General features: G+C 57.7%; 1 protein-coding gene across 1 annotated transcript in view; it reads right to left on the minus strand.

Moving 5' to 3' along the window:
- Positions 1–5,637: 5,637 nt before the first annotated feature.
- MYH9 (myosin heavy chain 9) overlaps positions 5,638–18,484 on the minus strand; it is a 97,270-nt gene continuing 84,423 nt past the window's right edge. Inside the window, exons 25-41 of the mRNA XM_058308745.1 lie at positions 18,149–18,320; positions 17,590–17,802; positions 17,143–17,287; positions 15,773–15,979; positions 15,463–15,567; positions 15,050–15,202; positions 13,787–14,035; positions 12,401–12,613; positions 12,047–12,259; positions 11,606–11,767; positions 10,390–10,518; positions 9,654–9,742; positions 9,426–9,549; positions 8,944–9,152; positions 8,275–8,383; positions 8,019–8,191; positions 5,638–7,160 (exon numbers count right to left, since the gene is read on the minus strand). Of these exons, the coding sequence (XP_058164728.1) occupies positions 7,043–7,160; positions 8,019–8,191; positions 8,275–8,383; positions 8,944–9,152; positions 9,426–9,549; positions 9,654–9,742; positions 10,390–10,518; positions 11,606–11,767; positions 12,047–12,259; positions 12,401–12,613; positions 13,787–14,035; positions 15,050–15,202; positions 15,463–15,567; positions 15,773–15,979; positions 17,143–17,287; positions 17,590–17,802; positions 18,149–18,320 (2,783 nt within the window). The 3' untranslated portion in view covers positions 5,638–7,042. The remainder of the gene's footprint in view (positions 7,161–8,018; positions 8,192–8,274; positions 8,384–8,943; positions 9,153–9,425; positions 9,550–9,653; positions 9,743–10,389; positions 10,519–11,605; positions 11,768–12,046; positions 12,260–12,400; positions 12,614–13,786; positions 14,036–15,049; positions 15,203–15,462; positions 15,568–15,772; positions 15,980–17,142; positions 17,288–17,589; positions 17,803–18,148; positions 18,321–18,484) is intronic.

Raw genomic sequence — 18,484 nt, forward strand, 5'->3', positions numbered from 1 at the left:
AAGGAGGCGGGAGCTTCGAGCCTGGCCGTGGCTTTTAGGTCCCGGGAGTGGCCAGCAGAGAACAAGACCTCAGGGCCGCAGCCCGGGGGACCTGCACGCCAGTCTGATGCCACCCGGGGGGCTCGTGGGCACCCCGCATCTTCCAGGGCCAGCCCTCCTTGTTTTCCCCACGTGGCAAGACCACGCCCTTAGTGAGAACTGACTGACTTCAGGGAGGGTTAGTGTAAACGCTGCATGGGAGCAAACCCACAGTATTAAGACCCGTGTGCTGAAGTCAAACGTGCGCTTAATGTCAAAGCGTGCGGCACATGCGCAGAGTTAACAGAGCAGCTTTGGGATTCCAATTTAAAATAGGCCAGGAGCCGACTTAATGATTTTAAGCTGAAAGGCCCTCTGCTTGGTACTGAGGATGCTGCAAATACAAGAATCAGAGCTGCCGTCGCCCACACAGGAAGGAACCTCATGATCCGCAGATCCCAAGACAGGAGGGGTGAGGAGTGGTGTGTGTGGGGGGGGGGCGCTGTGAGAGCCGCACACCCGCCTCCCGCCCTCACGCCCCTATTCCCTGGCAGGGGGACTCTTGCCTGATGTCACCACTGTACCAAGGTATGGCCTTAAAAACAACTGTACCTGGGTCCTTTGCAATTTGCAGAGTGTTTTCACACACGCAATTGGACCTGCTCCCACAGCCGCCCGATGTAAACATTCATCATTCCCATTTTGCAGGGGAAAAAAAGGTTCAGATGGGGTGATTTATTTAAAACTGGCACAGCTGGGCTTATATCCAGGCCTCTCAGACTCTTTTGTTTTGTTCTCATCTGTTTTCTAGACCATGAAGCTTCCCCCAAGGAAGGGAAATCCGTAAAAGCCTCAAGTTCTAAAAATGGACCATTCTTCCCTGCATTCTCCCGGTCAGCTCCAGAGGCGTCAGAAAGCTTGCAGTGCCGCTCGACTTTGGTGCTCAGATCCGCCTGGCTTATGAGACGAGCCCCGCAGCTAAGCCCCTGGTGGCCACAGGGAGCTGGTCCTTGACGTGTCCACAGGCTTCGCAAGCAGCCCGCACTTCCCAGGGGGTGGGAAAGGCTGCCCTGAAATGTCTACCTCGCAGAGGGCTGTGAATTCCTGCTACATCCCGGCCTCCCGCTCTTCCACAAGCTGGAAGAGACCGTTTGGCCCAGGCGGCCTTGCTGGAATTCACCTCTCAAGTTTTTTGCTGTGTGCCTCAGTTTCCTAGCTTACAGAATAAGGAAGGCTAAGGAGAGAATTGCCCAGAGTGTGAGGTGGGGGATGGATGGTGCTGGGCATAGAGTGGGTGTCCAATAAATAGGGGTCCACATGTTCTGAGCATGCGTGCGTACGTGGGACCCTCACCAATCACTGCGTCGTCGTCTTTCCTGCTGCTCGGACGATCCACATCTCACAGCGGAGGAAACAGCCTTAAAAAATTCAATCATGTTCCCCAGGTCACAAGACAGGGGCTCCCCCGTTTACCCACTGATCCATTCAGCTCTTGAATTGTGTGTGCGTTTTTTTAAAGAATTGTATACGTACATGATAACAAGAGTCACAAAAATAGAACAGGTAGGTAGGCAATACTCACTGATTTAGAGGAGAAAAAAAAAAACAACAGGGAGATCCTGTGCACCCATCGCCCAGCGCCCCCCAGTGGCGGTACCTGACATAATCCATTATCAAGGCCAGGAAAGTGACATTGGCCCCATACAACGAGGTAGACCACGGACCTTACCTGAACCTCACCGGTCTTTGCACATCACATGCTCATCTTCCTTCCTTGCGGTAGTTCTTTGACATTTGGTCGCATGAATGGATTCACCATGAATCTGTCCCTTTCTTGTCACACACTCCCTACCATTCCTAAACCCTGGCAGTGATCTGCTCTCCACCTGTACTTGTCATTTTGAGATGTCTTATAAATGCAGTCACATGTATGTAACCCTTTGAGACTGGCTCCCCCCTCACTCAGCACCATGCCCTCGAGATTCTCCCAGGTTGTATGTATCAGTAGTTTGCTTCTTTTGATGGCTGAGTTAGAGTCATAAAGATGGAAAGGATCTTAGTAGTCCCAGCCCCCCCATCTCCCCCCACAGTGCAGGACCCCCCCCCCACCCCCAGCCCCAAACGTGGCTCACCTCCAGGAAGCAGCAGCCTCAGGCACAACTGCTCCTGTATGTCCCTTTACTGTCTGCAGGCAGGGACCTGGCCGCAGCCTCCTCCCCTCTATCCTCGGCCTCCTCCATCTGACCCTCGGCCACCCCTCCCGGGCCTTTTCAGGAACCTCTTTCCCTCTCTGTCTTTGGCTACTCCACCAGAGACACGCGGTGGTTAACAGGAGGGAAGGGGAGCCCTGGATGTCGTCTGAGGTGGGAGCTGGGCTGGGTCTAGTCTGAGAACCAAGTCTTGGAAGCCTCAAGTGGCCATTCGTTCAAGGGCACTGGGATCCAGGGGCAAGACCCTGGAGGATGGTAAGGTCTAAGCCATAGGCCATGCAAGAAACGTTCAAGAGAAATTCAGAAAGGGTGAGAGGACTCAGGCAAGAGTGGGCAACGAGGAGCAGACGTGGCTCAAGGGGTTGAGCGCCTGCTTTCCATATGGGAGGTCCTGGGTTTGGTTTCTGACGCCTCCTAAAAGCAAAAACAACGTAGGGGAGCTGATGTGGCTAGGTGGCTGAGTGCCGGCTTCCCACATACAAGGTCTCAGGTTCAAATCCCTGGTCCTGGTGCCTCAAAAAAAAACCCCAAAAAATAAAAACAACAAGGGAGCGGAGGTGGGCTCAAGTCATTGGGCACCTCCCTCCCACACGGGAGGTCACAAGTTCAGTTCCTGATGCCTCCTAAAAAGGTGAGCACACAATGAACAGGAGGAGAGCAGACAGCAAGCTCAAACAATGAAGGGGGGTGGGGAATAAAAGTAAATAAATCTTTAAAAAACAACAGACAAACAAAGAGTGGGGACGAAGCCTAGAGATGGCCCTTGAACCAGCTAGGATACTGATGTTAAGCTGCTGCAACAAAGAGTTCACAAAATATTAATATACTGACTCACACAATCCAGAAGACTTCTTTCTTGTCCAAGTTGCTGGCAGCGCGGGAGGTAGGTGGATTTGCTCCAAAACGTCGTCAAGGGGTCCAGGTTCCCCGTTTTGGCTCTGCCCATGTCCAGGGAGCTGTTTTCTGCCACGTGGAAGCTGGCCATCATCCAGACTCTCCAGCCCAAGGAGGACAAGAGGACATGGAGTACAAGAATTGCCCCTTCTGGACGTGTCTAACTTTCATAGGACGGCCATCACGAGGTACCACAAACTGGATGATGTGCTGGTGGTCTGGAGCTGCCTACACCCCAGAAAAACATGTTCTAAAAGTTCACCCATTCCTGTGGGTGTGAGTCTGTTGTAAGCAGGACCTTCTGATGAGGCTACTGCAGTTAAGGTGTGGCCCAGCCCAAAGAGGAGGGGTCTTTATCCTATTACTGGAGTCATTTAAAAGCATGAAATTCAGACAGAGGAGAGAAAGCCCTGGGAAGAAAGCAGCTGAAACTCAGTGGAGCCCCGAGGAGAACCAAGGCCCGGAGAGGCCGCCACGTGCACGGCCACGAGAGGAGCCCAGCGCCGAGATCACTGCGGCCAGCACAGCCCAGCACGGCCGGGGAGACCCTAAACGCTCTTCATACACACAGTGCACACTTATTTTGTTTTCCTCTCTCCAAAGCAGACAATTTCCAATGTGGATATAGGGATGCGACATGTTGCAGGGCCATATGTGGGATAGTTGGAGGAAGTTGTTGTATTATTTTTTAGCTAAATCTATATTTACTAGGATACACACACACACAGTGAGGTGAAACTCACAAAAGTTCACATAACAGAAATTCAACATGAAAGTGAACACAACAGTGGCATTTAGCTTATTTCACAATGTTGTGCAACCACCACCTTCATCTAGTTGCAAAACACTTCCGTGACTCTAAACTAGCACCCGTACCCTTGCACCCTTTGAGCAATTTTCTGTCCCCAGCTCCTGGCAAACACCAATCTGCTGTGTCTCTATGGATTTACTTATTCTGGATATTTCATATACACGGAAGCATACAATATGTCCCTCTGGCTTCTTTCCCTTATGTTTTGAGGTTCATCTACGTGGTTGCATTCTTGGCACTGCATTCCTTTCTGTGGCTAACATTCCATTGTATGTATGCACATCTGTGCGACAATTTGTTTCTCCATTCATCCGCTGATGACATACGAGCTGTTTGCACCTCCCGGCTACTGTGGCTGCTGCGGCCGTGAGCGCAAGCATGTGGGTGTGCACCTGGTCGAGTCCCTTCCAGTGAGGTTTGGTATGTCACTTGGAGTGGGACTGCCAGGTCATACAGTAATTCACGCTCTCCTTGGAATGGAAAAGCAGGCTTTCCGTCAAGCTCTGCCCTCACCCTCCTGAACACCTGAGGAGGAGGTGGGGTAAGGACCGTGCTGCAGGGAACACTGGGTCAAGCCCGTCCCCACAGCAGGTTTCATGCTGTCATCGACTCACGTGTGCCACCTAATCCCTCATCAACCCTGCAGCAGCGACTGTTCTCCCCATTTGCACAGCCGATACTGAGGCAGAGACAGGCTGAGCAACCTGCCCGAGGTCCCCCAGGAGAAGCCGAGCTGGCAATCACGGGAGGCTACCTGCACCTTCCCTGCAACACAAGCCCTACTGAGGACGCCCACAGAGCCAACACCTTGGGCCCAGGGACCCAAAAAGTGGCAGAGCTGGGACCAACCCGGGAGCACCTGACACAGCAACAGCTACTACTTCTTGGACTGAAAACCCCGAATGCTACTGGAGGGAGGAAAAGGCGCACCTGGACCTCCAGCCATCCGTCCCCACCTGCCTCTCATATGGCCCCTTGCTGCTCCTTCTCAGGGGTTAGACGCCCCCGCTCAGAGGCAGAGCGGGCCGGCTGGAGGGCTGGGGAGCACTCCGGGAGCGCCTCCTGCCTAGAGGAGCACAGCTTTCCTAAGCAGCTTTCCTAAGCCACGGTTGTAGCCAGGCGCCGGGGGCTGGCTGCTTTGCAGCCCTGTGTTCAAGTGGAATTCATGACTCTGCTTTTCCTCCCTCCCTGCCCTTGTAACACTCTGCACTGCCCTTGCACTCCCAGTGCTTAGCAAGGGGCCTGGTTTATGCTCAGCATTTGTGAGAAGCATGACGGAATAAGCAACAGCGTGAGAGTTCTGGGAAGGGCCTTCCACTCCAGGACTTTCCTTTTCCTGGTTTTGCAGGGCTTGGGACAAACCTTCCGAGGGCAGGCGTTGGTCGTTGGGCCACTTCCAGCTCCTGGAAGCCAGTTTCTGGGTCTTCAACATCTTTCTATGTCCCATCCACTTTGGATTTGAGCACACAGTAGGTGCTCCATAATTGAACTGAACCCAGGCACTCAGGGAGGATGCTCAGAGCATCTTGAATCTGCCCCAGTTTGATTTCCTGTGATCTTTTCTGCACGCCTGCCCACCCTCCTGAGCCCCTGCCCTCACCAGCCTGCCCCACTGATGCTCCCGGAGAGGCACAAGGCAGGCCTCTGGGGAGGAGACGAAGCGCAGCCCAGGCCCACCGCGGCGGACAGACGACACCAGGCGGCTCGGAGCACGTGGTACTCTTTATTGTGACGCTCAGTGGAAACCTCGGTAAACCAGCTTACTGTAGTGGTGACAGCTGCAACACATGCTAAGGCACTTTCATTATATAAAAAAGGGGGTGGGAGTTCCAGCACTCCTTTGTGACAGCAACTGGGACCTGAATTCAGCGCTTTTTAGGCATTTGTAGCTTTTATATATCTTCATGATTCATGGAGAGTTTATTCCTTAAAAAAAAATGCCTTCTTTGCCCTAGGTAAGTCTAAATGCAGCATATACAAAACAGTTAAGAATACAGATCAGTTCAGCAACCAGTGGAGACCAGTGTAGGACAAGCTACTCTCTTCTAAACATGGTTCCAAAGGAAAGGCAGTGATAAAGACTTGGAATTTTATCATTTATTATAAGAGGAGCAGAAAAGAAAACTTTTGTTTTTTTTTAACTTTCAAAATATATCTGTGCAGATGACAGGTCTCGAGACCATGCTGAGTCAACGGTGCAGATAAACTAGCCGTGGGCGCCAGCCTAGAGTAGGTGCAAGGTCACGTGGGAGGGCCCCTGGCCCCCTAACGGTCTGGCTGGCAGACTTGGGATAAGTCCCTGAACCATTAAATATATTTGGTCCCCAAGAGTGTTGGGAGAAGCCACCGGAAGGCTGCTGGCTGCCCCAGCTTGGCCCCAGCAGCCTCGCCGTGGCAGGGGCGGGCTGCCCTCGGCAAAGGGGGAGGGGGTCATCATTGCACTTGAGACACTTTAGCATCGGGCAGGGGACAGAGGGCTGGCCAGGAGGGGAGGGGGAGAACTTAGCCCCTCCCTCCCTCCCTGCCCCAGCATTCTGCACCCCGCAGAAGCGGAGAGCCAGGGCCTGCTCCCACCCAGCCCCCCGGGCCCCCGGAGCAGAAAGCTGAAGAGGCAGCAGGTATGTGAGGTCACCGCGTGTGATTGCCAAGAGCAAAGGAGGGTGAGGGGAGGGCTGGTGGGGAGGCGACGACTCGGGGGGCAACCGCTATCCAAACTCCTCTAGTCTGAAGAAAAATAGATTCATAAAAAACATCTTGCCCACCCCTGGGGGCTTGCCCTGCTTGCCTCATCTTTTGCTTTCGGCAAGAGTGGGCCGCAGATCCTGCCAGGCGCACTTCTCCTGGGCTGGGGCCCAGGACCCTGGCTCTTTGGTATCAGATTCTGGGAGGTGGCTGGGGGGGAGCTGGAGGGGCTGCAGCAGAGGAAGCCGACGGCCCACGACAAGGTGTGTGTGGGGGGAGGAGTCTGCAGGCCTGAGGCCCCCGGCCTGGTGGGGGCTGGGGAAGGGTCACGGTCACAGCAGTCCCAGGAGGGAGGGGTGGGGGAACCACGGCGCGGGACAGGAGGCAGTGGTCGCCCGTCCCCTCGGGCAGCAGCAGGAGAGGACCCTTACTCGGCGGCCTTGGCCTCAGCCCCGTCCGCTTTGCCGTCCACCTCCTCGTCCGAGCAGTCACCAGCACCTTTCCGGGCCACCCGGCGGGGCACGACGAACGGCAGGTCCCCACGCCTGCGGGGGCAGATGCACGGGGTCGGCGGGCCGGGCTCGCAGGGCAGCCACTGCGCAGCCCCCACGTTTCAAAGCGATCCGTAGACGGAAACCCGCCTGACTTCTTCCAAAAGGGAGAAGCAATGCGGAGCCTCTGGAGTCACCAACGGAGAGAGCCAGGGAAGCAGGATGGCCCAAAAGGGGGGCGTCACAGGGGAGGCTCTGATTTGCTTCCTGTAAAAGGCCACCCTCTGCTCAAACTTACAAAACGAGATGAAAAAAAGCACAATTTGTGCAGTGTACAAAGATGGGTAACTTCTTCTGACCACACAGCAGAAAACAAACAATAAATTCTGACCATAACACATCTGGGCTTGCTGCTTTTACGCTTAAAAAAAAAAAAATTCCTGTGCAAATGAGGTAAGAAATGAGAATCTTGGGGAAAAAAGAGCCTCTGCCTCACCACTGAATTCTTCATGAAATGGCAACAGCCGTGTCCCTTCCCCAAAAGTAAAAGAGGCTTTTTCAATTATATAGCAGTGTGAGATGACACTAGAACTCCATTCAACAGAGATCTGCGAGGCACCTGGGCACCTACTATGTGCCAGGGGCTGGGCCAAGTTGCCTCAAGCAACTTCTAACTCAACATCCAGCGTGGAAATGTTCTCACTGGGGTTAAGCTGCGACCAGAACAGACTTCTAAGAGAGACTGGGAGTAAAGCACCGAGAGCTTAGTGTTCGTTCCAAGGCCGGGGGAGAGCCTGGGAGGAAGAAGCAGTGATGAACAGAGGACGGGAATTCGTTAAAGGGCCAAACATAAAGGGAAATGGCCAACTGCAGGCGCAGGGCCAGCGAGGGGGCGGCCGCCCGCGGGCTCACCTGAGCTTGTTCTTGAGCGAGCTGACCTCGCGGTTCATGGCGTCCGCCGTCTCGGTGGCGTCCTCGAGCTCGCGCTGCAGTTTCCGGCGGGAGGCGTTAGCCCGCTGGGCCTCCTCCTCGGCCTCCTCCAGCTGTCGCTTGAGCTGCTTCAGGCGGATGGACGCCTTGTCGGCCTGCGGAGAGGGGTGGCCAGTGGCCCTCGTAAGGGGCCTGAGCTGCGCGGCGCCCACCCCTCGGCAACCAGCCGCGCACGCACCTGGTCCTTGAACTGCTCGGCGTTCCTCCGCTCGTCATCCACCTGCAGCAGCACGTCCTTCAGCTTCTTCTCCGCCCGGCGCACCTGTTTGCAGGCCCCCTGGCGCTCCCTGCGGGGCACAGGCCCAGCGGCTCGATGGGATCCCAGCCCACGCTGGGGACCCGTCACCCGGGGCCTCGCTGGTCCCGACCCCTGTTGGGGGCCTTGGTGCTGAGGGGGACAGGCGACTGGGCGCCTTCTGTGTGCTCTGCCTCTTACGAGAGGCACTGGGATTATTCCCATTTTACAGATGAGGAAACTGGGCTCAGGGAGGCAAAGTGGCACATCTCAGAGAGAATATGGCCAGGAAAAGGGAAAACTGAGATTTGGGTTCTGGTGTGACCCCCCACTTCCTCCAAACAAGTCTCAGTCTCCGCTGAGCCCCTAAGATTGTCTGCCCCAGCAGGGGGGGAACCCCACTTCTCTCTGAGGCAGCCATCAAGCCCCTGGCTTTCCCCACAGGGGCTCCTCAAACCCAAGGGGCCTCAGTGAAACAGAAGAGGCAGCTTTTGGGACCTGGGGCAGAGAGCTGACTCCTGGCCTGACCCTGGGACAGGAGCCCAGAAGGGTCTGAGGGTTGCTGCAGGTGACAGACAGACAAACAGAAATGTCGGCTTGGGGGTGGCGTACTTGGTCTCGTTGTCTAGCTGCTCCTCCAGCTGGGCGATCTTGGCCTCGAGGGCCGTGATGGAGGCCTTGTACTTGGACTTGACGGTGCCCTCCATCTCCTGCAACTTGACTTTGAGCTCCTTGTTCTGGCGCTCCAGCTGCTGCCGCGCGTTTTCGTTCTTCTGGGCATGGCTGCGTTCCAGGTTCAGGTCGGTGTTCATCTGGTCGATCTGCGGGAGGAAGAGCCAGGTGACCTCGAGGCAGGCCTGGCCCCGGCCAGGGGAGGGGGCAGGCTCTACCCCCCAGATCCAGGCTCCCAGCTCTCAGCTCTCCCACAAACCAGGAGCAGAAACTTGTGAGAGAGAATCCCTGGGGAGCCCTTCTGAGGTGCTGGGACGTGGCCCCTAAGCCACCGGGGAGCAGGTGTCACCCATGCCTGCCCCCAAGGCCCGCCTCACTGTGGGGTGCGCGGGACCCTTGGTCCCTGGCGCGGGCCCGCCCACCTGCAGGTTGGCCTTCTTCAGCCGGTCGTTCACCAGCTCCGTGTTGCCCTGCTCCTCCTCCAGCTCCTCCTCCAGCTGGGCGATGCGGGCCTCCAGGCGCCGCTTCTCCTCCAGCGCCAGGGCCCTGGGCAGGGGTGGGGGGCAGTGAGGGGCCCAGCCCAGAGGCGGGGGTCTCCAGCTAGGTCGCCCCGAGTGTCCCGCCCACCCGCCTCTGCACTGATGCCTCACCCTTTGCCGCTGCTGTTGGCCATCTCGTCAGCCAGCTCGTCCCGCTCCTGCTGTGCCTGGCGCTTGGCACGCTCGGCAGCGGCCAGCTCCTGCGGGGGGGACCAGGATGTCACCAGGGGGGAGAGCCACCTCTGCTGCTCCCCATGGTCTGCACTCTGCAAGGCCATGCCCCCTGGGTGCCTCTCCTCTCCAGGCCCGCCACCTCCCAGGGACTGCCTCTGAATTCATGGCTCGGGCACAGGCTTACAAAGCCCCAAGACTGGGTGCCGGGAGCCAAGACAGGTGCCGGGAAGAGAGAGAGAACTGAGAAACCAAGCCAGCCTGATGGCAGACGCAGAGCCGGACGCCCCACAAGCCAACCCCGCCGCATTCTGGGGAGACCAGAGGTCGAGAGGGGCAGAGGTGTGAGTTGGGGCCAGAGCGTGAGGGCCGTGAGCCTGCAGTGACAGGCACGTGCCCAGGCTTCTGGTCTCACAGGCAGGAGCCCTCAGCATCCCCCTGTGGAATGCGCAACGAGCCCTGGGGACCCGCTGCTCAGGGTGGAAGCTGCCCGGCAGTGACCACCAGCAGGAGGTGGGCCGCCACAGAGCCTCACTTCATGCAGGGCCCCCAGGGTCATGATGTAGCCCACCCACGTTTCAGCCACGCCAGGGCGCCGCCCGGCAGGCACCTGGGGAACGCTCTTGAGAGCAGCCCGCCCCCTGCTGAGGCCCGGCTGGGTCGCTCCCAGGCCCACCTCCTGCAGCTGGATCATCTCGGCCTCCATGCTCTTGAGCTTCTTTTCGTTCTCCTTGGCCTGCGCCAGGATCTCCTCCCGGGAGGCACGCGTGTCGTCCAGCTCGCGCATGTAATCCTTCATCTGGGCCTGTGGGTCGGGGGAGAGGCTTGGCACTGCGCCCACATGCACCTGCTCAGCTTGCCACTACCCCCTCTGAGGGACACCCCCCACCCCCTTGCAGGGACGTGTTGCCGAGAGCAAGATGCAGCTGGTGCTTAGCCTGATGCCATCACGTTTAACCAACTTAACTGGAAAAGGGCAACATAATAACCAGACAAAACGCTCTTTTATCCTGCGTTATTTTTACATGTTTTTGCCTGTTGGAATGAATAAAGCATCTTTCTGGCAGCTTTATTCAGTGTCCACAGCACACGTTAGCTCCAGCTGCTGACCTGGGCACAGTGCTTGGGTGCCGTCCCTAACGCACCCAGCACTGTAAGCCATCGCCTGCCAGGCACCCCCAACTACGGGGCAGGCAATGGAGCTCCTTGTTACTCCCCGCAGTGTGCCCGACCGACTCGCAAGATCTCAGTCATGTAGCTTCATTTAACTTCTGCAGGTAAATACTGAACTAGCGTTGCCCAGGCCAAAGGGTGTGACTGGCTGCACGTGGCCAACTGTGCCAGCTAAGAAGTGCCACCAGCCACCCAAGTGTCTCCTTCCCTACAACCTCACCAACAGGGACTCTCGCACTTGCAGGTTTAGGAGGCCCGACAAGGCCTCTGAGAGCTGTTTTCAATTTGTTATTCTTTAATGATTGGGGAAACAGAAACTTCCCACGTGTGTCCCTCGCTCTGCTGCCTCTCCAGTGAACCACCAAGTCAGAGCGCTCGGTCATTTGCCCGTGAAGGCTGGACTGTGTCTAATGGCCTGGGTCAGCACCTGAACTATTCTGGAAACCTGCCAGGTAGTGCTGTCTTCCCCAGCCCACTGCACTTCTAGGTTTGTGTTCTTTCAACATACACATACAAAGCCACCGATTTTAAGGCAGGAGTCAGTCTAATGTGCTGCTCCACCTCTGGGATTCTGAGGCCTGAGGCATGGGGCTAAGGGAACCCTGGCTCTTCCCCGAGGGGGAAGGTGGGCAAAGCTTGGCCCCCGCTGGCAAGCCTGCTGGGGCCCAGAGGTGAACCCCAGTGCCACCAGGACCCACTCTGGCCTGGCCCGATCTCACCTGTAGCTTCCGCAGCTGCTTGATGGCTTCGTCGCGGTTCTTGTTGGCCGTGTCAATGTGGGCCTCCAGGTCCTTCAGGTCCATCTCCATCTTCTTCCGAGCGGCCACTGCAATCGAGCGCTGCTTCCGCTCATCCTCCAGCTCGGCCTCCATCTCTCGCACCTGGAGAGACACCAACAGCTCGGGAGGCTGCTGTCCATGGCCCCTGCGCCAGCCGCGAGCCCAAATGGGCTCCAGCCAGTCCTGGTGGGAGCCCCAGGGCCTCCAGAGCCAGCGAGGATTGTTAACCATGAACACCCTAACCAGACAAGTGACTCACCCTCCGGGCAAAGGAATGGAAGGAAAGGCCAGGAGCCCTAAAGTGATCCGGGCAGAGGAAGGAGAGGGGCTTCCAGAGCTGGGGCAGAGGGGCTGGCCGCGGGGTCGGGGAGACGCACGCACCTGCCTGACGAGCTGCTTCTTCTTTTCCTCACTCTGCTCGTCGCGGCCCTGCAGGTCCCGCTCGAACTGGGCCTTCATGGCCTGCAGGTTCACCTCCAGCCGCAGCTTGGCATCCTCGGTGGCCTGCAGCTCGTCCTCCAGCTCCTCCAGCTGGGTCTTCATCTCCTCCACCTGCTGCTCCAGCGCCCGCTTGGACTTCTCCAGCTCGTGGACCTGTCACACCCGAGGGCCCGGCTCAGGCCCAGGGGGCCGAGCAGGGCCCGGAAGCCACCGGCCTCGGCTCCCTCCCTCCCTTCGGCTTTGCAGCACCCCACCCGGCACCCTGGGGGGGACCCCGCCGGCGCAGGCGCTCACGCTCTTGCCGACGTCGTCCTTGGAGCTCATGAGGTCCTCCATCTCCGTGCGGAACTGCTTGTTGAGACGCTCCAGCTCCGCCTTCTGCTCCATGGCCTCCTCCAGGGCCCGGGCCAGCGACAGCGCCTTGGTCTCCTTCTCTCGGGCCTCGGCCTCAGCCCGGTCCCGCTCCTCGGCGTACTTGGCCGAGATGGTCTTTTCCTCTGCCAGGAGCTGGGGGGGAGATGGGAGGCCGGGAGGCTCGAGGGAACAGGCTCTCAGGAAGGGCTCAAAGCTGCCGACTACAAGCCGGACGAAGTATCTGGACCCAAACTCCCAGGAATGAGGATCCCAGATGCTGGGACTGTAGGGGGCGGAGGGCAGGGGGGACCCCAGAGCAAGCCCAAGGCTGCTGCCCAGACGACCTGGCAGAAGGCGCTGGCTCCAAGGGGACATGCTGTCCAGCTCAATTTGGGGACCAGTCAAGGGCAGAGATTGCCAACGATGCCACTTTGTTAAGTCTCTTTAATTTCTACCACTTACTCATGATGATCCCATGTGTCACATGGTGCCCCTTTCATGAAAACCTACACAGGCACTGTTTCTCTTGCTCTCAGAATCTGAAAAGCTTTGGTTCTTCTGAACAACTGGTTAATGTGTATCTAGGAGAGACTCAATCTGGCTGCTGAGAAGCCCAAATCCACTTTGGGTCCTCCTCAGATGTCGGCTTAGATCCCTCTGGTGTTCATTCTCTGCCCGGGCCCATTTCTGGCTGAACCTTGTTTTTCCACCTTCCTGTTCCCTTTGCCCCAGTACCTCACTTATCCACGGGTTGGGAAACTCTTTTTTAAAGGGCCAGATAACCAACGTTTTAGGCTTTGTGGGCTGCGTGGTCTCTGTGGCAACTACTCAGCTGTGCTGCTGAAGCATGAGGAAGCCAGCAAGACGCAAGCAGAAGAGGGAGAGCGAGGCTGTGTTCAACGAAACTATCTACGAAAGCAGGATGGCTGGGTCTGGCTATGGTGTGCAGACCTCTGGTTTACTCTAGTTTTCTACCCTGTGCCTCTATCGTCCACATCCCTCTAATTTACCTCAGGCCTTTTGGAGTGAGAAACAGGTATAAACACACCAACAAAAGTTTTAAATAAAGAGTCAGATCCATTAGAGAAAACTTAGATAATATTTTAAAAAACCAGGAAGGGGAAAAGTCACCCTAAACCCATCTCATGCAGCTACCCTTCCTCTAGTCACCTCCTCTCTGCGTCCCTCAGCATGCTGGACAACCAAGAGGGACACCTGAGTGGTGCCTCCAGCCTCATCTCTGAGCTGGTCTGCAGTGGCCTCTGTCCTGGGCTGTGGTGACTAGAGGAAAGAGGCCACCAGAGGGGGGAGAGCTGTGCCACACACCTGGTCGAACTTCTTCTGCTTCTTCTCCAGGTTGGAGACGCTCTGCCGCTGGTGGTCCAAGTCCACGAGCAGGTCGTCCAGCTCCTGCTGCAGCCGTGTCTTGGTCTTCTCCAGCTTGTCGTAGGCAGCCGCCTTCTCCTCGTAGCGCTGGCTCAGGCCCTCCAGGTCCTTCTGGAGCTTCCTCTTGGAGTCCTCGGCAGTCTCCAGGCACCCCAGGCCGTCCTCCATCTTCTTCTTCATGTCTGTCACCTGGGTGGGGGCAAGGAGGAAGGACATCCCTAAGGTGGCACCTGTTCAGGTAACATGCCTGCACCCGGGGGCTGGCCTGCTCCACCATGGAGGGAGACCAGGGAGCAACCGAGTTAGGGGAACCCCCTGAAGCTCTTCCCTCCTCAGCCAGAGGCAAGAAACGTGAACTTTTTCTGCCCAGCGTGAAGCCCAAGGTCAAGGCCACAGGTCAGCTCTGGCAGGACTCTGAATAACAAGGTCCACCAAGTCCCTCATTTTACAAAGACTGATGCCCAGAGAGGAGAGCCTGCCCGTGCCCGGGGAGTGGGGCTGCAGCCCTGCAGGGGTGTTGTCTGCTGGAGGCAAGAGGACCACCAAGTACCCACCAGGCAGCCCCCGTCTTACACCACGACCGCATGAGCCCACTGCTCACGCCTGCCCAGGCGTGGGAACGAGGGGGTTCAGGACTTCTGGCCTGGCGCATTCGAGGCCCAAGACAGGATCTACAGCAGTGGTTCTCAATACCTTCTTGGCCATAAATTCTTTAACAGTCTAGAGAGGCCTCTGGACCCCTTAACACTATAATTCCCTAACATACATAAAATAAAATATATTTGATTCCTAACAAACCAATTATAGGAAAATGCTGTTGCAATTTACTTTTTAAAATCGTGGCACGATAACCTACGCACACCTTCACCGACATGCAGAGTGACGAGGTCTAGAGGCAGGCCTAACAACAACCCTGGAGCAGTGACGAGCCCTGCAACAGCCGGGTGACTGGTGACAGAGTCCCAGCGCTGCTCCCGCTCCCTGGCTGACCGTCTGGCTCCGTGATGGGAGGAACGACTATGTTTCAGCCACAGACCAGTGAAAGCCAAGGTCTTCCTTCCCTCCCGCCCGAGGCCAGGGCCCCTGCACCCTGCCCTGGACCCAGGCTGAGAGCCCTGAGCTGAAGGCGCGTGCTCAGCAGGGGGCAGCGCCCCGGTGGAATCCCACCAGTCTCCCTGAGCCTCCCGCCGGGCAGCACCCAACCTGGGCGTGGAGGGTGGCAATCTGCTTCTCGAGGTTCCGCTTGGCCTCCTCCTCCTCCTCCAGCTGCTCCTTGAAGGAGTTCTTCTCGTCCTCCATCTGCTTCAGCTTGGTGCTCAGGCTCAGCTTCTGCCGGTTCTCCTCCTGCAGGAGCTCCTACTCCAGGACGGGGCGGGGGGCCGAGCGGCTGCTCAGCAGATGCAGCACCAAAGCCCACGGCCACCCCACCGCGAGGGAGGGAGGCGCACGTCCACTATGAACCAGGGGACAGGCCGGCGGGGGAAGGACCCCGAGACCACGGGGATCAGGACGGGGTGGGGAGGGGGCAGGTATAGGATGAAAACCCAGAGGCCTGGCAGCTGCTGCCACAGGGGCACAAGGCGGTCCTGGGAATGGCCCCAGCCACTGCCCCCTACCTGGGTGTCCTGCAGCTGGGACTCCAAAGCGGAGAAGTCCTTGGTGAGCTTGCTGGACTTGCTGTCAGCCTGGTTGAGAAGACCTGTGACATTGTCCAGCTCCACCTGCACGAGGACAGGAAAGACAAGGAACCATGACCAACTCCACCTTGGCTCTTTCAGGCAAAGCTGGACCCAGGTCACAAGCTGAATGAACCTCAGTGCATCTGACTGAGGAGCCAGAGTGAGGCAAGAGAGACGGCGGGCGCCTGCCGATTGGGACCGGGGAGCCGCTGGGGACCGTCCCCAAGCTGGGCCTCACGGGCCTCACCTGCAGCTTGGTGACCTTGTCGGCCAGCTCGGTGCGCACTCTCTCGCCCTCGCTGAACTTGGCCTGCAGCTCCTGCCACTGGGCCTCCGCCTTCTTGCGCCGGTGCTCCGAGTCGCCCTTGCTCTGCAGCAGGACCTTCACCTCACTGGCCAGCTCCCCCCGCTCGTCCTCCAGGGTCTGCTTCGCCTTCTCGAGGGTGGATTTCACCTGAGAGGGGAGAAAGTCCAGAGGTGAAGGGGCCACCTGTGCCCTGGCATGCGGGGGGCCTCACTGGAAGAGCCACCGAGTGCAGATCCAGAAACCGCTGCCACCAACAGCAACAACGATGCTGGGCAAGCTCAGGATGTGGCGTGCTGGTAGGAGCCCTGGCCTGATCTGTGCTCTTCTCACCTGCTGGGGGGTGACGGGCACAGGGCCCCCACGCCCCATGCTCAACCCCTGCCCAGCCTCCCTCGCTGGGTAGAAGGAACGTTCAGGGACAAGCATCGCTGATTTTAACGGCAGTATTATAGGGTGAAGGAAATTTTAATTGTCCCTGGACTTCTAATAAAACCTCTGAAAACTGCTGCTCTAACTAGTTGTGTTCTCAAAAAATATAAAAGTGGAGTTTCCAAAATAAATGCAACAATCCAATTCTAATCTGCACTGATCGAGTCACAGGGTCACCAATAAGTCTGAGGATAAACTGGACCTGAGAATGCAACAGTAGGTCGGGTGGAAAGAGGTCAAGGCAAGGGAAGGCTCTAACTTGTAGAGAAGTGGGGGAAGTTGAGAGAACATGAACGGGCTTGGTATGTCTCTACAGCATTCTGTAGATGGCCTCGTGGGAGATTCTGAGACTTCTCTAGCAGCTAACAAGACTGGCCATGAGCTGGAAGCCACAGGCAGCAAGCGGCCTTGGTAAGAACTGCCCAGCCATCAGCTCCCTGACCAAGAAACCAGATGGGATCGATGTCACCAGGGTTTTCCCCCAAAGACCCCGACCAAGCACTTGTTGGGGTATTTCAGAGGACCCCAGCTTCGGGGTTATTCGATTCCACGATGCACTGTGGCCTGGCAGGTTGAACAGAGTAAGTATGACAGTGAGAAAGTACAGCACCGACGACTGCTGAGGCCCTCCGTGTCACAGTCTCGGCTCCTTTGGCAACAACATGCCACGTGGGACGGGCCTAGCGTTATCCTTTACAGACGGGCACAGAGGTGACCAGTGGCCGAGGTCTCACAGCGCTACGGGAGGGAGCTGGACCTGGGCCCCGAGGGCCTGACGCAGGCCCGCTCGGCTCCGCAGGACAGGTGGACGCCACACTGCCCAGCGCGGCCGCGGCCTTCTCAGGAGGCACCTGCCCTGGCAGCCCCCGCGGCCCACGCACCCGCTTCATCTGCTCCAGCTGCTCCGCCAGCTCCTCCACGGCCTGCGAGTGCTTCTGCCTCATCTCCTGGATCTGGGCCTCGTGGGTCCTGGCCTCGTCTTCCAGGGTCTTCTTCAGGATGGTCACTTCCTGCTCGCGTTTGGACCTGGATGGGGACACACCCTCAGGGCGCAGGCCGAGGACGCCGGGGCAATGCGCCCTGGGCCTGTCCCTGGCTGAGCCTCCACCCGGCCTCATGGGCACTGTGGGGAGGCCACTGGTACCCTTTCAGCCTTACCACCCCCCCCAAGTCTAAGCTGGGTTCTGAAGGAGGTCTGCTTGGTACAGAGACGCTGCCCGGGACCTCGGGTCCTAGCTCTGCTACCTAACAGCCCCGCCGGCATGTGTGCAGAGGCCGGGGCCCCGCTGCCCCCATCCACAGGGACGAGCAGCCAGCCCGGGGCCCACCTGAGCTCCTGCTGTGCAGCGGTGGAGTCCAGCGTGTCCTCCAGCTCCGTCTTCAGGGCCTCCAGCTCCTCCCCGAGGTCCCGTTTCTGCTTTTCAGCTTTGTTCCTGGAAGCACGCTCAGAATCCAGGTCTTCCTGGAGTTCAGAAATCTGCGATTCCAGCTCCCGAATCTTCTTGAGAGCCATGTTTTTCTGGGCTGCTTCTTCCTCCACTCTGTCAAAGAGACGAGAGGTACCACAGGAGGTCAGTTCACCTTCCAAGAGCAGCGTGAGCCGGAGGGGCCGCAGAGGAGCAGCCACGGCCAGCCAGGCGGTCATCGAGGTACGTGGGCTGCCGAGTAGGGGTGACAGCTGCACAGGACTCTTTAGATTCCCAGAAATAATAATAAAGGACACAGGGCAGGCCGGGCTGTGCTTCAGTGGCTAAGAACTGCTCTGCCGTGAACCTGGCTTTTAAAACAACAGAAGGTGCTCACGGCTCACGGATACACCCAGCTCGAGGCAGGAAGCGCACGTGGAAGTGCCTGCTGTCCCCGCGCTGCCGGTGGCCTGGGCCTCACCTGGCCAGCGCGGCCTGGAGCTCCTCCTCCTTCTTGGCCAGCTGCATCTTGAGCTCGGCGATCTGAGCCTGCAGCTCGGCGATCTGGTCGCTGAGGTCCGTGGAATCTCCCTCCAGCTTCCGGCGGGTCTTCTCCAGCTCCTGGCGCTGCTTCTCCTCCCTTCGAAGGCGCTCTGAGAAGGAAGGAGGGGAGAAAGCAGGAGAACCCTGACTTTCCTGGTTTTGTTTTGAATTATTTACATAAAATATTGAGTAGATACAACTGTCGTGAAACAGGAGTTCGACACACCAGCGCTCCCACCCGATCGCTCGCCTTAAAACACGACACCGTCAGCCT

The sequence above is a fragment of the Dasypus novemcinctus genome, chromosome 12 (genome assembly GCF_030445035.2).
Source record: "Dasypus novemcinctus isolate mDasNov1 chromosome 12, mDasNov1.1.hap2, whole genome shotgun sequence".
NCBI classification, from domain to species: Eukaryota; Metazoa; Chordata; class Mammalia; order Cingulata; family Dasypodidae; genus Dasypus; species Dasypus novemcinctus.